The sequence below is a fragment of the Cryptomeria japonica genome, chromosome 9, assembly GCF_030272615.1.
Source record: "Cryptomeria japonica chromosome 9, Sugi_1.0, whole genome shotgun sequence".
Classification (NCBI taxonomy): Eukaryota; Viridiplantae; Streptophyta; class Pinopsida; order Cupressales; family Cupressaceae; genus Cryptomeria; species Cryptomeria japonica.
Window position 1 is genome coordinate 311,312,906 of NC_081413.1, and position 16,521 is coordinate 311,329,426.

Genomic DNA, 16,521 nt, shown 5'->3' on the forward strand with positions numbered 1-16,521 from the left:
TTAACCTTAAGCATTCATTTTCTTTTAAACATGATGCAAATGTTTGATCTAGCTGGCTATTTTCTTCTTTCAACCTTGATATTTCATTTTTTTTGTAAACTAATAGGAATTTCCCTGTACTGAAAAATTCCGTTCTCCAATACTTTGTAAATTTGTATCATCACAAACAGAGAGATTAGCTAAGGACAGATAATGAAAACTCTAACACATTGCCAGAAAGACTCAGGACATCTACAAGCGTCGAAATAGAAAATACCCAACTGGCAAAACAACAATTAAAAATGAAATACATTGTAAGTTTAATAGGTGTCTCATGTCTGTATGCTCAAATGCTCCCTGCAAATCAATTATTCATTATTATACTTCACTTCTTCGGCAAGTCTTGTCATGACATCTAGTCTACTATGAAATAGTAAAACATGTTTCATTATCGCCTATTTAATTGTTTGATGTTACCTTCCATCAAGGATTCAAATAATTTACCTTGCCCTTCCTCTCTAAATGACTACACAGAAAATATGTTTCTTATGTGACTAGCATTGCAATCACAGAAAGACCGCATTTACAGATGCTCATTCAATAATAAATTTTTAATATACCATTCTAATTCAACTCTCTGAAGTATTTTATTGCTCCAAAAAATAACGAATTTATCTTTATTGGAATCTAGGGGATAGAAATAATGATAAAAGGTGGTGAAATTTAGGTGTCTACATATGTATCAAAAAATAATCTTCAAATTTACCAAAAAAAAGTATGAGGGTGATTTTTATCCATGCGCATAGTCCATAGTTATATTGCTTTAATTCATTAGTCTATATGAATCTGAACTCGGTAGCCATGCTATTATCAAGCCCTCCAACCATAACAAACAAGAAAAAAAGCACAACAAAGAATGTCTACAGAATATTTTACAACAAATGGGAGCAATGGAATTCTTGAAATTTAATAAATCTTTGTGTAAAGGGTTGGCCCAGAAAGTCCCTTAGTCAAGTAACATGTTGGAATTTTGATTGTCTTGATAGAAGTTTAGTACCTCCATATTTATCTTGTCATCCACAATAATGTCTAGAATTTGACATAAAACTCTTGTAGACGTCTTAGAAATAATATCCAGATTAAATTGCTTTCAAAGGTTTGCTTCCTCGTAGGGAATAGAGGCAAGTAATTCTCGTTCTACCTACTCTTTAATTTGGGTAACTTCATAAATTTATACAGATTATAATTCTTTCATATATCATAGCCAAATTCTATATATTCAATGTTTCGACAACATCTTCCTTAAGTCCAACTATCTTCTAAATCGGCTTCTTATTTAGGCTAAATGATTAATTTCTTGAGCTATCATTCATCTACCTTTGCTTGTCATCATATAGTTTTACCACCCAAAATTTAAAATATGGGTTGACAAAATGATTAGGTAACATAATCTTTGCAAAGTCAAGCTCCAAAGCAACACTTGTTTTCTTGTAGAACCTATGATTTCTTCTATTGTAGAACATCTCCAAGAAAATTCATTTTCTTGTAATTTTGGTTAATGCGTCCCTAATACATTTTATTACATCCACAAAACACATCTAAAGAGCATTGCCCTTTTCAATTGACTTTTCATGTATTTTTTACGCTCATGGGACAACCTCAATAATTATCCTTCATGTGGTTCCTTTACATCTCATTATATAACTTGTACAATATTCACGAGTATTTTATAATGATGTATTATGCAATGACCTAAGTTCCTTAATATGATGATGCAAGAACATGAACATAAATATATAGATGCAATACTCACCCTCACACTATCAATGAAATGCAATACAAACACATATAAAATAAACAAGATTAAAAACTTAGCTTCCTCTTAAACCTTGATGCAACTGCTACCCTTAACAAAATTTAGCTTTGTAAAAAGGGACAATAGAGATTATACTTACCTAGAAAAATTAATGTTGGCAATGAAGAATTAACATCAAGCACTTACTTTGATGCAATCCCAGACTACACAATTACTTGATAAAAAGACACATGGATTAAACACTCTTCCTATTAAGACAAGCACCAAATGGTTCGTTTGTAGAGACCCCTAAGTTTGCCAAGATTTCCTACTTCCAAATGGGAACTAACCACTTAACAATATGTGCCAACATTCTAGAAGTAACCTACATTGAACAAGGGCAATCAACAATAAGCGAGGAGACATAACAAATAACATAAGTTAAAATTTATTTTGCCACAAAAATCACCAATAAACTAAAATGACAAGTAAAATAACCTATTGACTAGACATGAAGGATTTTCAAGGTTCAATGACAAGTTGTAACTGCAACAAATTCTCAACAAATAACACAACCTTGACTACTAATTGGCAAGATGTCAACAGTATGATTGATGAGTTTCACTAAGGTGAACTAGAAAAAATATATGTTTTCAAATTCTAGGAAGAAAGAATCAAAATTTATGTTTTATAAGCATGTGAAATTTGTATTTTAGTATACCAGAAAACAAGTGGGTATTTAAAGGATTGTAAGGATTGTAATATACTTATATTGATTTTCATGCATTTCAAGTGGTCATATGCATAAATACATACATATACATATGAGCTTGTTAAAACTTTAATTAGTTTTGGTTTCAAATTATGAAAAACTCAAATGATTCATGGAAAAAAATTAAGAGACCTCTTTTGTGACTTAGTGTAACAAAAAAAAAAAATTGTTTAAATCTAGCCATCATCATTTGAGATATTTCAATAATTCATCAATATCTTTTATTAAATTTGGTTGAACAAATTAAATATAATTGATTCTAATTTTCTAATATTACAACAACAAAACGGCCCCATAGAAAACATTTTTAATATTACAACAATGGGGCAAAGACAAAGCCAATTAGGGAATAAAACTCCCAAAACAAAGACATAGGTTTTAACAGAAGGCTCCCACAACTTGAAACAAAACCAGAGAAAGGCCAAGGCTCCCCCAAACTAAAACCATCAAGATTTACAGTTAGCACTACTCTTGTGGGAGGAGAGAGTCATATCAAAAGAAGGTTTTGAAAGCTTAGCTTTCTTACCCTTAATAGTAATCCAACCCTCCATCTGTGTTGTCTTGTTATACCAAGCCAGCGAAAGTCCACCATCAATTTGAGAAAGAGAACCAGCAGAAAGAGCATTTACCATATTAGGGGAATCAACAGTATTCCTCCCTACATCAAAAGAACCACCAATATTGATAGTCGAAACGCTATTACAAGAGACAATAGCCTGAGGCCCAATCCCTCTCGCATTTGGGGAATCACCATGTACAACCTACTCAGCATCAAAATTCCCTCCCTTTGAGACATCCAAAGAAGGTGCTACATCAATGTTCCCACAATTTGTGGTCTCCAATGGGGAAGCCGCAACACCCTGAGAATCCAACGCAACCACTTGAGAAAAACTCCTAGGTTGCTCAAATTTTTTCTCAACCGTATAGTGTTGTTCAGAAGCCCCTTTCCACCACGAAGCCGACATAGTCTTCTTCTCTAATCTACATTGTGCAACTACATGACATGTTTTAAAACATCTTCTACACTGAAAAAGTATCCCCTCATAGTCCAAAGATTGAACCCAGCATCCCTTAGAAGATTTGAGCATAATCTCAGCAGACAGCCCTTTTGAAACATCCATTTCAACCAGAATACGGACAAAGGTGGAGTGAAGAATATCAGAAGATTCGGCATCCACCATCAAAAAATCACTAAGGGTTTCACCCACTTCCTCTAAAAGATGATCAACCCATAGATGAAAGTGAAGATTAGGAAGCAAAACCCAAAACGGGATTTTGTTAAACATTTCAGAAGAAGGATTGAAATCCGAGTACCAAGGTTTAATCATCATCAACATAAATTTGCCCTCCCAACTAAAATAATGATCACATAATATAATATTTTTGTCTTGAGCATTCTCAAACTTTGCAACAAAAACCCCTTTAGCCATGGGGTAAATATGAACTTTACCAATAATGAGTGGTTCCCAGTGTTCTGAGTTCCAAGAATGCAGCTGAGGCAGGCTAGACCAAAAACCCCTAAACCGACAGATAACTCCTTGTGTGGAAAAAACAGATACATTGTAATCTATTTCCTCTTCCGTCTCCACTTTCAGCTTAATGCAGATGGCATTTGAAACAAGTATAAACCCTCTATTAACATTTCGTCTCTTTAGCCCTTGCTGAAATCATGCTCTCGAAACCTGTCCACCAGAGCCAGCAACGATAGACACTGGCGCACCAGATCCAACAACGACAGACTGCAAAACCCTAGCAGCGATAGCAATCGTCGTTGCACCTGAATCAACTAGAGTAGTCGTCAAAACCTTTGCGGCATCCGCATACGGCATCACACCAGCAACGGATTGCAACACAGTCGCAACAGACCGCATTGCAGCAGACGACATTGCAACAGACATCTACATTTTAATTTTTGAATTGTTAATTTATAGGTTGTCTTTAGTTATTATTATTTTCAATTTTTTTTTACTTTATTATTTTAAGTCTACATATTTGAATCATTCTTTCTTGTTTTCATTATCTTTCTTTGAATTATTATTTTCCTCATATTTTTACGTATAATTTTTTTCATCGAAACAATTTGTTTATCTCCCTTTTCTTTTTCTTTACTTTGGTTTTTTTATTAACATACTATTATTTCATTTATAATAATAATGTTTTTATCACTATTAAATATTTGTATCTATATAGTAACTATTATTTGATTATTATCATTAACCTTCTTAATATCATTCTATTAACTTTCTATTGTTATCATTAATAACAATAATGATTTATACGGGTGTCTTACCTTGTCTTGAGCTAAGCTACGGGTCATTGAGTTGCCCCTATCAATTCCCCTTATTATAAAAATTATTTTTTATATAATGTATAAATATAGCCATTATTTTTTATATAACTATTATTCTCTTCTTACTTTTGTTTCATTTTTTTTTTCAGTTTTCTAATTTTATTTTGTATTAACTTGGTTGTTCCCCTTTCAATTTTTTGAGTCTACTAAGGCGCCTTTATCCATCCTCCTTCTCGTCTTCTTGCTTTCCACACCCACTTACCCTCTCCTTTTTTTATCTTGCTTAGTATGCTAATAATCATCCATTTCTCTTCTTTTATCTTGCTCACTTTTTCCTAATGATAGATCATGGAGTTTCATTTGAAACGTTGAGGAAAAAAACTTGCACAATAAAAACAAAAAGTTGTGCACATCTATAATGTTGATATCATCTTTTGTTTTTGAGTTATTGATGACTTGGTGATTTTGGTGGTATATGTGAATAAGTAGGTACTCCAAATCCTATTACTACAAGTAGGTGTGTGATCCCTAGAAGGTCATGTTCCTCATACTTAACTAAAGATGATTCATCTTGTTATTTATATATTATGTTACATGAGTTCGTAGTAGGGGGATTAAATAGAGGGTAAAGGCATATTTATGCGTACCACACATCCACCACTATGTCCCAAGAGTTTCTCCAATTAATGTCATGTAAGCCAAATGCATAGAAATTTTATTATGGTTTATATTTGAAAGGATATGGAAGGTTTACTACATAAATTCTACTAAAAGATGGGGTGTTTAATAGAAGTATGGTCTATATGAAAGAGTAGGGTTGCTTCATAAAGAGTAAGATCGCTTACTAGTATTCATTACATTTAGTCTGGTGTGTCTTATTTGGATACTAATCTAAGAAATTCTAACAACTTATGGATGGAGGATGAGTTTTGAATCTTAGTGGCTCATGTGTGCTCACTACGAGTGATTGAGTTTAGTGATTCTGCAATCAATCACTAAGTGGGATTTGTATTGGTGTGCTAGAATCGCACACTCTAACAACTAATGTTTTTACCTTGTTTTTGTGATTTACCTTGTTTAAAATGTCTTGTGAAGTCCTATGCTATCTTATGTCGGTTTATGTAATACTTTGTAGAATGTTATGAGTATTTGATATGCATTATAATTTTTGTAGTCTTGTTTGATGTTTTATGCATTCTTGTGACTTATCATAAAGTGTTGTATGTTGTTATGCTCATGTGTACTATAACTACATTATTAATTTGTGATTGTACATATACCCAAGGCAATAAGTTATGAATTTATTGTTATATGGACTATAGATTACTTATTTGTTCACTTCAACCCAACTAATGATTGGAGAGGATAGACATCTTTTAATGGTTGGATTCATATCAAATTTCCCCTATGTATGAGGAACATTGGATAGAGTGTGAATTACTTAGACTATTGCTACATTGGATATTAGATACCTTGGAACCCTTGTATTTATATCACTATTGCATGTGGAATGTTGGATTATTGAATATATGGATATGGATGTATATTGTTCATTAATTGTACTATAAAAATTATTATTTGTGATGAAAATGAATTGACTCTTTATCGTGAACATGCATGTTTATTTAGTCATTAAATTCACAGGAAAAAAAATTCTAACCATACTTCCTTTCTTTTGCTTCTTAAGATCAATGACAATAGAACTTAGTTTGCAATTCTTTTCATTTTGACTCGTGATAGAAGATATACATTCGATATTTTCCTCTATTGTGCAAATTCCCATAGAGGATGCATATGAAAGAATGGACATACACAATGATTTGGTAGGATCCATTACTTTATATAGACCATTGAGAAATCCTTTTATGTCTAAACATTTACTTGGCACTCATATTTGTGAGTGTTGTATACTTCAAGATACCCCATCATTGTAGAACTCATTTACATTGCAAAGTTGGGGCAATATGTAATGATGAAATTTACACGCCCATACCATTTTCCATTTTATTTCAATCTTGTTTTGGAAAAATGTATCAAGGAATTACATATTGACAAATAGCACAAAAGTTGTGCAAATTTGGGTTCATTTCTCTAGCCTTCACCTATCCCCACCCACACACACTATTGAGGTTCACACAAAATAATGGTAATAAGACAATGTAGAAGATAGATCTAACACAACACGAAAGATGTTCATGGGCCACAATGTTCTAATATCTAATATATGCAAAGATAGAACAAACTCTTGACGTAGGGTAATATTGTATAATATTTTTATGAAAAAAGCTACTCCACAAAATATCTTCAAGAGATCCCAAATGCAATATTATACTCATCACATATTGACATATTAACAAATAGTGCAATCTTGAATGAAGTTTGGCTCTAGTTTCTAGCCTTTACTAATCGCCATACAAACACTAATAAGATTGACATATTTACATTGGATCATGAATTATATGAGAGAATTAGGAGGCCCACATAGTTTAAGTGCCTTACCCCTTCATAGTGTTATTATAAGGTCTATATATTGTCATTACTATATGTGTAACTAACTTGAGAGATGTGCCCCACATGTCAACAACTCCATATCATATCCTAGGTACTCACACATATTTATATATATTTATTCCCCTTTTTCTTTATTTTTGCACCTTCCCATGCACATATTTATTACACCTACCACACTTAGAATTTCTTTAGACGCACTAGTTTATCATCTTACCATACTCATGTTCACGGATTCAACCCTCGTCTCTCAAATATTTAAATTCAATTTTTGTCAACTCCCAACAATTCCACTAACCATTGTTAGTCAACTAAACACACATTCGTGAACTATTGTTGTCTTGATATTTAAAGGCATTAATTTGTAGTCATTTCACATCATCACATTCAATCATCCTCTCATCCAAAAAAAATTAAGAAATCAATAGCGAAGCCATTCAATTTGGTGCACTAAAACAAATATACATATTCTTTATAGGGCAATTTTAATTGTCTACCAATCTTTTACACACTTTTTAAAGGTCAATTTGGGAGAACATGCCCCCTCTCAAGATGTTGAGAATCCCCTAAAAGTATTTCTAAATATGACTAGTCTTCAAAAGTAGAAAAGGGAGCAAAACAATCTAACAAACTCATCAAAGAAAGGGAGCAAAATCACAAAGATCATATTCTTATAACAAAAGAAAAATGCAAAAAGGATCAAGAGGCAAACAGATCCAACCTCAAAAAAGCACAAGTCTTACATATAATCTAAAGCATTAAATAGACAAAAAAGAAAAAAAGACATCATTTACCAATCTAACAACAATCAACTTTACAAATCTAAATCACAATTAAATAACTTGTTATTTAAGATCTCAATTTTTATTTTATGTTAATTTATACTCAATTTCACATCTCATTAAATCACAATTAAATAACTTGTTATTTAAGATCTCAATTTTTATTTTATGTTAATTTATACTCAATTTCACATCTCATTAAATTACCCTTAAGGAAAAAATTATTTTCCTTTATTGAATTAGCCTAAAAGAAATTTAGGAAAAATAATGTTTTAGTTCACAATATGTATATGATATGTATGTAAATAAAAGATTAAATTAGGTTATATTAAACTCAAGAAAAAAATATTTTCTATTGCAATCTATATATATCATCGTATACATACATTTCCATTGTCAATATGAACTGGCTTCATATTATTATAATGGGAAAAGAATTGGCATCCCATGTAGTGTGGCTTATAAAACTATCTCGACTTCCCAAACGCAAGGTATTTGTTGTCATCACAAATTTGAGAGCAATTTACTGTGTGTCCATTTTTTATGAGCCAAGTTTGAGCTACGCATCTATATATAACGTCAAAATTTAGTTTTTGAACTTTGTGCACAGGTCCATATAGTATCATAATTCAGTTTTAGAACTTGCCATTGCCAACCCAAAAAGCTGCTTAATCAAACAAAAAATACTCAAAGAACAACCAGAAAACTTTTTCTTTGCTTGTAACATCGGTCAAGAATCAGGCTAGTAATCTGTATGCTAATGTAGAGAAACCATTCATACATTCCTGGAGATTATAATAATACCTTAATTACTAAATTAAAAAACTGCCACTAGTATCCATATATTTTACATCAAAATCAGCCACAATTTGGCAGCTGCAATGAGATGAAAAGAATCAAATAACACTATTTTGAAGGATTTTACTGAACTAATACTCGCACAAAGAGGCTTCTATGATAATAATCCAAGGCATTGATTGCATTTCTTTTGCTAGTCCAAGCATTGTTCAGATTAAACTATATACAAAGAACAATAATTCATTAAATAGGGCTTAAATCCTTGACTTGCTCCTGATGAACTCTTCAATTTTGTTCTTCAGCTCCGTGTTAGGAATCAGCATCTCAGGAGTGAGAAGAGATCGATTGAATGGATCAGTCTGAACATGTATAACCAGTGTTATGTGAAGTTAGCATACAGAACATAACTGGATAGAAGAACAATTACCATTTTGATAGTTTAAAAAGAAAAATTAAAAGATCAGATAGGATTTGCGCACAGCATCACTCAATAGATGTCTTTGTATTGTTGGACGGTCCACAGTTGTTCTTGACGAAGGCAAGATTACAGGATCCCTCATCAATGTGAACTGCCACACGAATGATCATTTTACAGGACATGTCAAACATAGTTCCACAACTGTGTAACTGATCTCACTTGGCATGAACTGACAAATTCTACAGTAGAAAGGCTACAAAAACAAAATTTACTGACCTGAATTGGATCAAGGAAATCATCTGGTATGTCTCCAAGCATAGATTCAGTGTCCATTGCTTCACTAGCAGCAGCTCTTGCTTTTGCACTAAGGTCAACAAACTCTTGAATTATCCTCCCATCTTCACCTATCCTTCTTAGAAGTTCAGCTGCTTCTGAAAATAACTGGTAGTATACATTTTTTTAAACATTCATTTTAGTCAACTTTGTCCTAAGGAATCATCTTTTTTAATTACTGTCTACTATAGTAAAACATATAACCATCTGGTATCAGCACAGCACACATTTCTGGATGCACATATCAAATGCTTTTCATATTCCATAAATTTAAACATAACAAAATAAAAGCTGAAAATGATAATTCGATGTTTTATTAACAAAGGAGGTGAAGGCTCCTTAAATAAGCAATTACAAGCAAAGTTTCTAAAACAGAAACGAAAGACCAAAAAGAAACTATCTAAATGAGAACAAACTACCAAAAGGATGCCTGCTGCTGAGACCCTCCCTGATTTTGCAAAACTTTTGCATATGACCAAGTTTACCATAATCCTTCTACAACAATCCTTCCAACATAATGTTGGGTAACAAAGCAATCCCTCCCACTCCGAGATCAGCTTCTCAAAACTCGAACAAAAAACCATCATGATTTTTTTTGAAAAAAAATTCAAAGAACCCAAGAAACAGCAAACACCCTTTATGATTTTTTGTGAAAAAAGTCAAAAAACCCTCCAGCAAAGAAAGAACCCATGATTTTTGTATGAAAAAATTGTGCAAAAAACAAACAAAGAAACCACGATTTTTGAAGAGAAAATTGTGCAAAACCCTCTTAAGATTTTTTGTGCAGAAAAATTAAAAAACTCATCCACAATTTTTGAGGAGGAAATCGTACAAAGCCCCCCAATTTGTTCAAACACTTTACTTGCGGTCATCACGAGTAGTAAACAGAAATAAAAACTCATTGATTTTTGTGGAAAAAATCAAGTAAAATCCTTCCATGATTTTTTGTGGAAAAAATCCAAAAAACCCACAAATTTTTTTACCAAAAAAGAACCTAAGCTCTAATACCATGAAATAATAATTTGATGTTGTATTAACAAAGGAGACGAAGGCTCCTTAAATAAGCAATTAAAACAGAAATGAAAGACCGAAAATAAACATTCTAAATAAGAACAAACTACAAAAAGGAAATATCCTAAACTAACCAACCAAATGACCATTATAGAAACGTTACATGATTACTTTAATAAAAGCAACATGTCACTCCATTGAAAAATTATATCCCAGCAATCAGTGTGCTGGCAAATCGGCATAAAGGAGCACATGAGAAGCTGAGTGAGAAGCAGAGTCGTCCTGAAATATATATGCTCATTTACATAAAGCATCACATATTTTGTTAAAAATAGTAATCTAGAGAACAGTAACATTTGGTATTTTGTGACATCAACTTAAAGTTGCTACAAGACCCTAATGGGTGCTTTTCATTGTTGGAAGAAATTGCCCTTGCAGGAAATTTGTAACACAATCATGGATGTATGTTAATATTATTATTCGAAACATTACCAACTTTCCACCCATGCAACATCAAAGAACCTTTGCACTTTATTATAATCTTCAGACTCAAACTATTCCTTGTAGGGATGCTTATTAATAAGTTGAAGTTAAACTCAAACCTAATTATTGATTTTAAATTTAAATGTATTTTAGTCCTGTAGTTAGTAACTGCTTCCAACTTTCATTGTTCACTGCAGCAGTGCCCTTGGTATGATTAATTGATTTGGTTGAACCAAAAGACTCAAATCTACTTCTTCAACAAACTTTTATTTAGAAACAATTTTTGAAGTTAAGAATTATCATATAGCTAAGAAAACCAATAAAACACCAAAAACGTATAGTGAACTTATTCTTGAATGTTACACGTACAATCAACTTGAAGTAACCATTTATGATTGACAAGCTGAGATCATTCAAAATGATTTACATAAATCCTTACCACGACCATCTTTGAAAATTCTGATTCATTTGGGAGGTCTGAAAAAATTGGAAATCCAGAAGTTTAAAGAAAAATCAGCAAAATTTCAATAGGAACTCAATACTCAGGACCAAATTGGACAAATCCAGCCAGTCCAAAAAAATCCCAATCCAGTAGGATTTGGTAACTATGGTTTACATCATCCAGAACACTGCATCATGATAATAATATATGTATCAGCTAAAATGACCTACAACTTTACTTCTGTAATGACAGCCATGTAAGTGGATTATTTAGCCATTGATTAAACCAGAGATTACTCATCTAGCTATGTGGTAGAGTAAAAGCTTCACATCACCATTAATTCCATCAGACATCTCCATGAACACTAATAAGCCATCAATGTAATCACTAGCTGCCTCACCAAAATTCTTCACTCAACTCAACTTAAAAATTTAAGCCCTACCATATACTTACCGTGCCATGGGAATCTGACTTGGTTTTGAAGTCAAGGTTTTTAAAATATTTCCTAAATCTAGTCTTCATATACATACAACATAAGCCAGGAAATTTTTAGGATTGTTGGGTGTGTGTGTGTACTACTGACTTAATCACGAATGCATAAATCTTCAAGCCCCATCCAAGTGACCATATTTTGAATATGATCTTATAATCTGGTGGATCCATAACTACCTCATTAGCTAGGAGTTCAGCCAATTTACCGGCTTCCTTATGCAATGCTTGAAGCAGATAGAGTAGAAGTGATCTAAGAGAATGTACACTTCTCCAAGGGTCCTATTCAACTTTCAATGGAGATAAAACACTTGGAAGAATGCCTTTGATAATGATCCTTGAATCTCCTTCCACTTGAAGATTTGGCAACCCAAAGTCCAAGGCAATCTTCAAACCAGTCACCATTTGTCTCACTTCAACTTCAGTGTCAGTGCCTCTTAGGATATGAAGTGGGAATCTAGCAATGACATTAGAACAGTCTCTTACTGTAACTATTCACTCTCAAGCTTTCCCCTTTGGTGTCCATTGAAGTTGTGTTTCCCCAAACTGTCTTGGTAGCTATTTGAACCAAAGACCTATTGTTCTTATTTCTAGCATCATTAACAAATGGCCATATTGATGTGTTTTTTAGACACCTCTAACACAAAATAAATTACCAAGGTATCTTATCATCTCTTGAACAAAGTCTCTCAAATGCAATATCTAGTGGAATTTCATCTTTAAGCAGCATCTCGGGAGGCCGGAGTTGAAGATGGATCGCATTGCTCACCACAGCTTGTTTGTCTTGAAAATTTTTTGGTAGTGATTCCATTTGTTCTTCATTCATGAGATCTTTAAGCACCCCTTCAAATAGCATTGTAGCAATAATGTCCTTCAGCGCCCCCTCGAATTGTTCTCCATACTTGGGCTCACTAGTGATATGATTGTCTTCCTCTCCAACGACAATTGAAATCTCTTGCAATTCGTTCTCAAGTATCTCCTTTTGTAGCATGAACGAAAATCCCTCAATGAACTCTTCATCTTGCGATGAATCACGCTCTTCCTTAATTGTCAAACTAACACTTTGATCACCATTTACCACTATTTCCTTAGCTCGATCGTCCTCTACCTCACTGCATCCTTCCTTTGGCACAAGGTACACAAATTTGTTTCCCACAATGGCAGATTGAATGTCAAGCTCAATTACACTATCTTCTTGTAATCCATGGTCTTCCTTGCCAGGTGACGCTATAATGCCTTGTTCTTTCAATGGCGGACTCATGTGTTCAAGGTACTCATTCCAAATGCATTGCCTTGGTAATTCAGGTAACCCAAACTAAGATCTAGCTTGGTTGATGTTCTCTTCACATATTGGACAAGTGAACTCTGAGCGAGGTGCATTGTGAATCCGCCACCAACAGAGAAGCAACACACCCTCGAGTCGTATATTACCAATCTCAATTTGACTCTAAATCCTCAACTTGAATCTTGAGAAAGGGTCATTTCCATTGTCCTCGTCATCAAGCCTTATGCACAATTCTAGTTTTGGAATATCCCAAAAGAAGATTTTCCTTGTAGAACCAGTTATATCCTTGACAAGAATGTCAAGCAGAGCATTTCATTGTGTTCATTTGTCTCATGGATTCTACATTTCCCTGGCGATGCAAATTCGAACAATCTTTGTGTATGAAGTTGTGCATTTAGTCTCCACAAAAGTTAAAGGCTATCAACTTCTTGCTCATCCTGACAAATGCTAATGCCCCTCCATTAAGAAATCCTTCTTATTTGAATTTTTTGAATTTTTTTATTTTTTGATTTCTTGAAAATGTTCACTTTTTTTAAATTTTTGACTTAAAAGAGATCTATAAAATCTCGAATTCAACTTGAAAGCTCACTCTGGTTCCAATCTCTTTGTGAATCCACTTGATAATCCAGCGATCACCTTCTTTCTTTGTAAAAAATATGTTGAGCATTGCTTCAAAATATGAGTTGTTAAGTTCTAGCATCAACTGCTTCATTCATGTATCCATTGGACAAGTGAACTCTTGGTAATTCTGGTAACCCAAACTAACGTCTAGCTTGGTTGATGTTCTCTTCACATATTGGACAAGTGAACTTTGAGCGAGGTGCATTGTGAATCCACCACCAACGGAGAAGCAACACGCCCTCGAGTCGTATATTACCAATCTCAATTTGACTCTGAATCCTCAACTTGAATCTTGAGAAAGGGTCATTTCCATTGTCCTCGTCATCAAGCCTTATGCACAATTCTAATTTTGGAATATCCCAAAAGAAGATTTTCCTTATAGAACCAATTATATCCTTGACAAGAATGTCAAGCAGAGCATTTCATCATGTTCATTTGTCTCATGGATTCTACATTTCCCTGGCGATGCAAATTCGAGCAATCTTCGTGTATGAAGCTGTGCATTTAGCCTCCACCAAAGTTAAAGGATATCAACTTCTTGCTCATCCTGACAATGCTAATGCCCCTCCATTAAGAAATCCTCCTTATTTGAATTTTTTGATTTTTTGATTTTTTGAAAATGTTCACTTTTTTTAGATTTTTGACTTAAAAGAGATCTAAATCTCGAATTCAACTTGAAAGCTCACTCTGGTTCCAGCCTCTTTGTGAATCCACTTGATAATCCAACGATCACCTTCTTTCTTTGTAAAAATTATGTTGAGCATTGCTTCAAAATATGAGTTGATAAGTTCTGGCATCAACTACTTCATTCATGTATCCACAATCAAGCCTCCTTCTAGTGCCAATTCTATTGATGTGTATTTTAGACACCCCTAACAAAATAAAATATCAAGGTATCTTATCCTCTGTTAGAACATAATGTTATTAGGGATCACATCCTTATAACATTTATATATAATGTTCTAATATAAGGTTATAAAACCTTATATATTATATGCTTTATAAGCATATCCCATTTGAAATAATTATAATCTAATAACTATTAGATTATTAATTATTTATAAGTGGGGGTTATTGAAAAGGTGTGACTAGTGAAGTCACCCTTCCTCCTATATTTAAGGAGGTTCTCTCTCATTTGAGAGGTGTGTGAATTTGGAGCTTTATGGTGAGTTGTATCACTATGCATATGAGGTATTATCGGCCATGTGGAAGTATTGGAGGAGTGTCCTGTTGACGTGTATTTTGTACACAATCATACACAGAATAAAATACCATTAGGCATCTTATCCTCTCTTGAGAAAATAGTCTCTAACTGCTGAAGATCTGCAAAAAGGATCAGTTAGGTGGACTCCAAGGTTCTTTTAGTGGGGTCTCCACGTGTGGACAAGCTTTTAGTGGTATGATGTGATTTGCTGTTTCCTTCAAGGCTTCTTACGGATTCAATAGTTCGAAGGTTTTACTAATCTAAAAGGAACTTTCAAAAAAAGGAAAAAAGGACAGGGTTTGAGAGGTCTAATTTAGCCTAACCCTATGAACGACTTAGCATGGATGAGATTTGGCAAGACTCAACCAATTTCAATTTCGCCATAAGACAACAACTCAACTGAAATTAGTGCGATCTTCTAAGGTAATAATGATGTTCAATGCATCAAAGACCAAGGACACTACTACGAAGGTACATATCCTAGATACGAAAATGCTTGAAGGTTAAGGACTCAAGGTGTTTTCCAGTCGACCACACAAGGCGTTCCTACAATCAGCAAGAAGCTAGTGGTTTGGATTGCGAATCCTACCAAATATCAAATCTCACACTTAGTCTTTCTAATTAACAAACTACTTTGATTGAGCGTGATTCAAGTACATCCAACAACCATGAAGATAACTCAAGAAACTTGCAACAAAACACCATAACTTCAATATTTTATTGATTTCCAAGTCATCATATACAACAATTGCTTGAACTTCTCTCTTCAAGACTCAATCTTGCTACAAAATAAAAATTGCTTACAATTCTAATCTCTCTATTTCACTCTTAACTCTATTCTCTATTAACTGACTATTCTATTACAAATGAAATGAAAAATGGGGTATAAATAGCATCCCCAGTTACAATGAAAGGTCCAGATTGAAAGTAAATCAATGGACAAGATCATGACACCTAAACCCTAATTAGGGTTTGTTACAAATGACCTCCTTTTTACTGAACAATATTAAATACATAGCCAAATATTAAATTTGGCACAAAAATCTAGGAGGTATCAACCAATGAGAAATAAGATGTCATGTCATCTGTAACAACCTTTCATCTAGAATCTTATTCCCTTTCCAATTCTCTTTCTTAGCATATGCAATGAATTTTGTCACGATTCCTTCGATTTCTGTGCTTGGAATCTCGGGAAGATTCTTGATATCCTGATCAAATGCATCTAGAAGAGCTGTGTCCCAAGTAGGTTCAAGTTCCTTTGTTCTATCAATCAGGAGCATGGTGGCATACATCTGATCATACTGCTCATCT

General features: G+C 33.6%; 2 protein-coding genes across 3 annotated transcripts in view; both read right to left on the reverse strand.

Moving 5' to 3' along the window:
- Positions 1-3,307: 3,307 nt before the first annotated feature.
- Positions 3,308-4,432, reverse strand: LOC131858381 (uncharacterized). Its single transcript, XM_059211610.1, has 2 exons — positions 4,229-4,432; positions 3,308-4,141 (listed from the first exon to the last, which is right to left on the reverse strand). The coding sequence occupies exons 1-2, from the start codon at positions 4,430-4,432 to the stop codon at positions 3,308-3,310; spliced, it is 1,038 nt and encodes a 345-aa protein (XP_059067593.1).
- Positions 4,433-8,916: 4,484 nt separating this feature from the next.
- LOC131078733 (probable ubiquitin conjugation factor E4) overlaps positions 8,917-16,521 on the reverse strand; it is a 127,506-nt gene continuing 119,901 nt past the window's right edge. For both annotated transcript variants that reach the window (XM_058016499.2, XM_058016500.2), the window contains exons 15-17: positions 9,619-9,783; positions 9,404-9,493; positions 8,917-9,283 (exon numbers count right to left, since the gene is read on the reverse strand). In XM_058016499.2, coding sequence (XP_057872482.2) covers positions 9,179-9,283; positions 9,404-9,493; positions 9,619-9,783 — 360 coding nt within the window. In that variant the 3' untranslated portion in view covers positions 8,917-9,178. The remainder of the gene's footprint in view (positions 9,284-9,403; positions 9,494-9,618; positions 9,784-16,521) is intronic.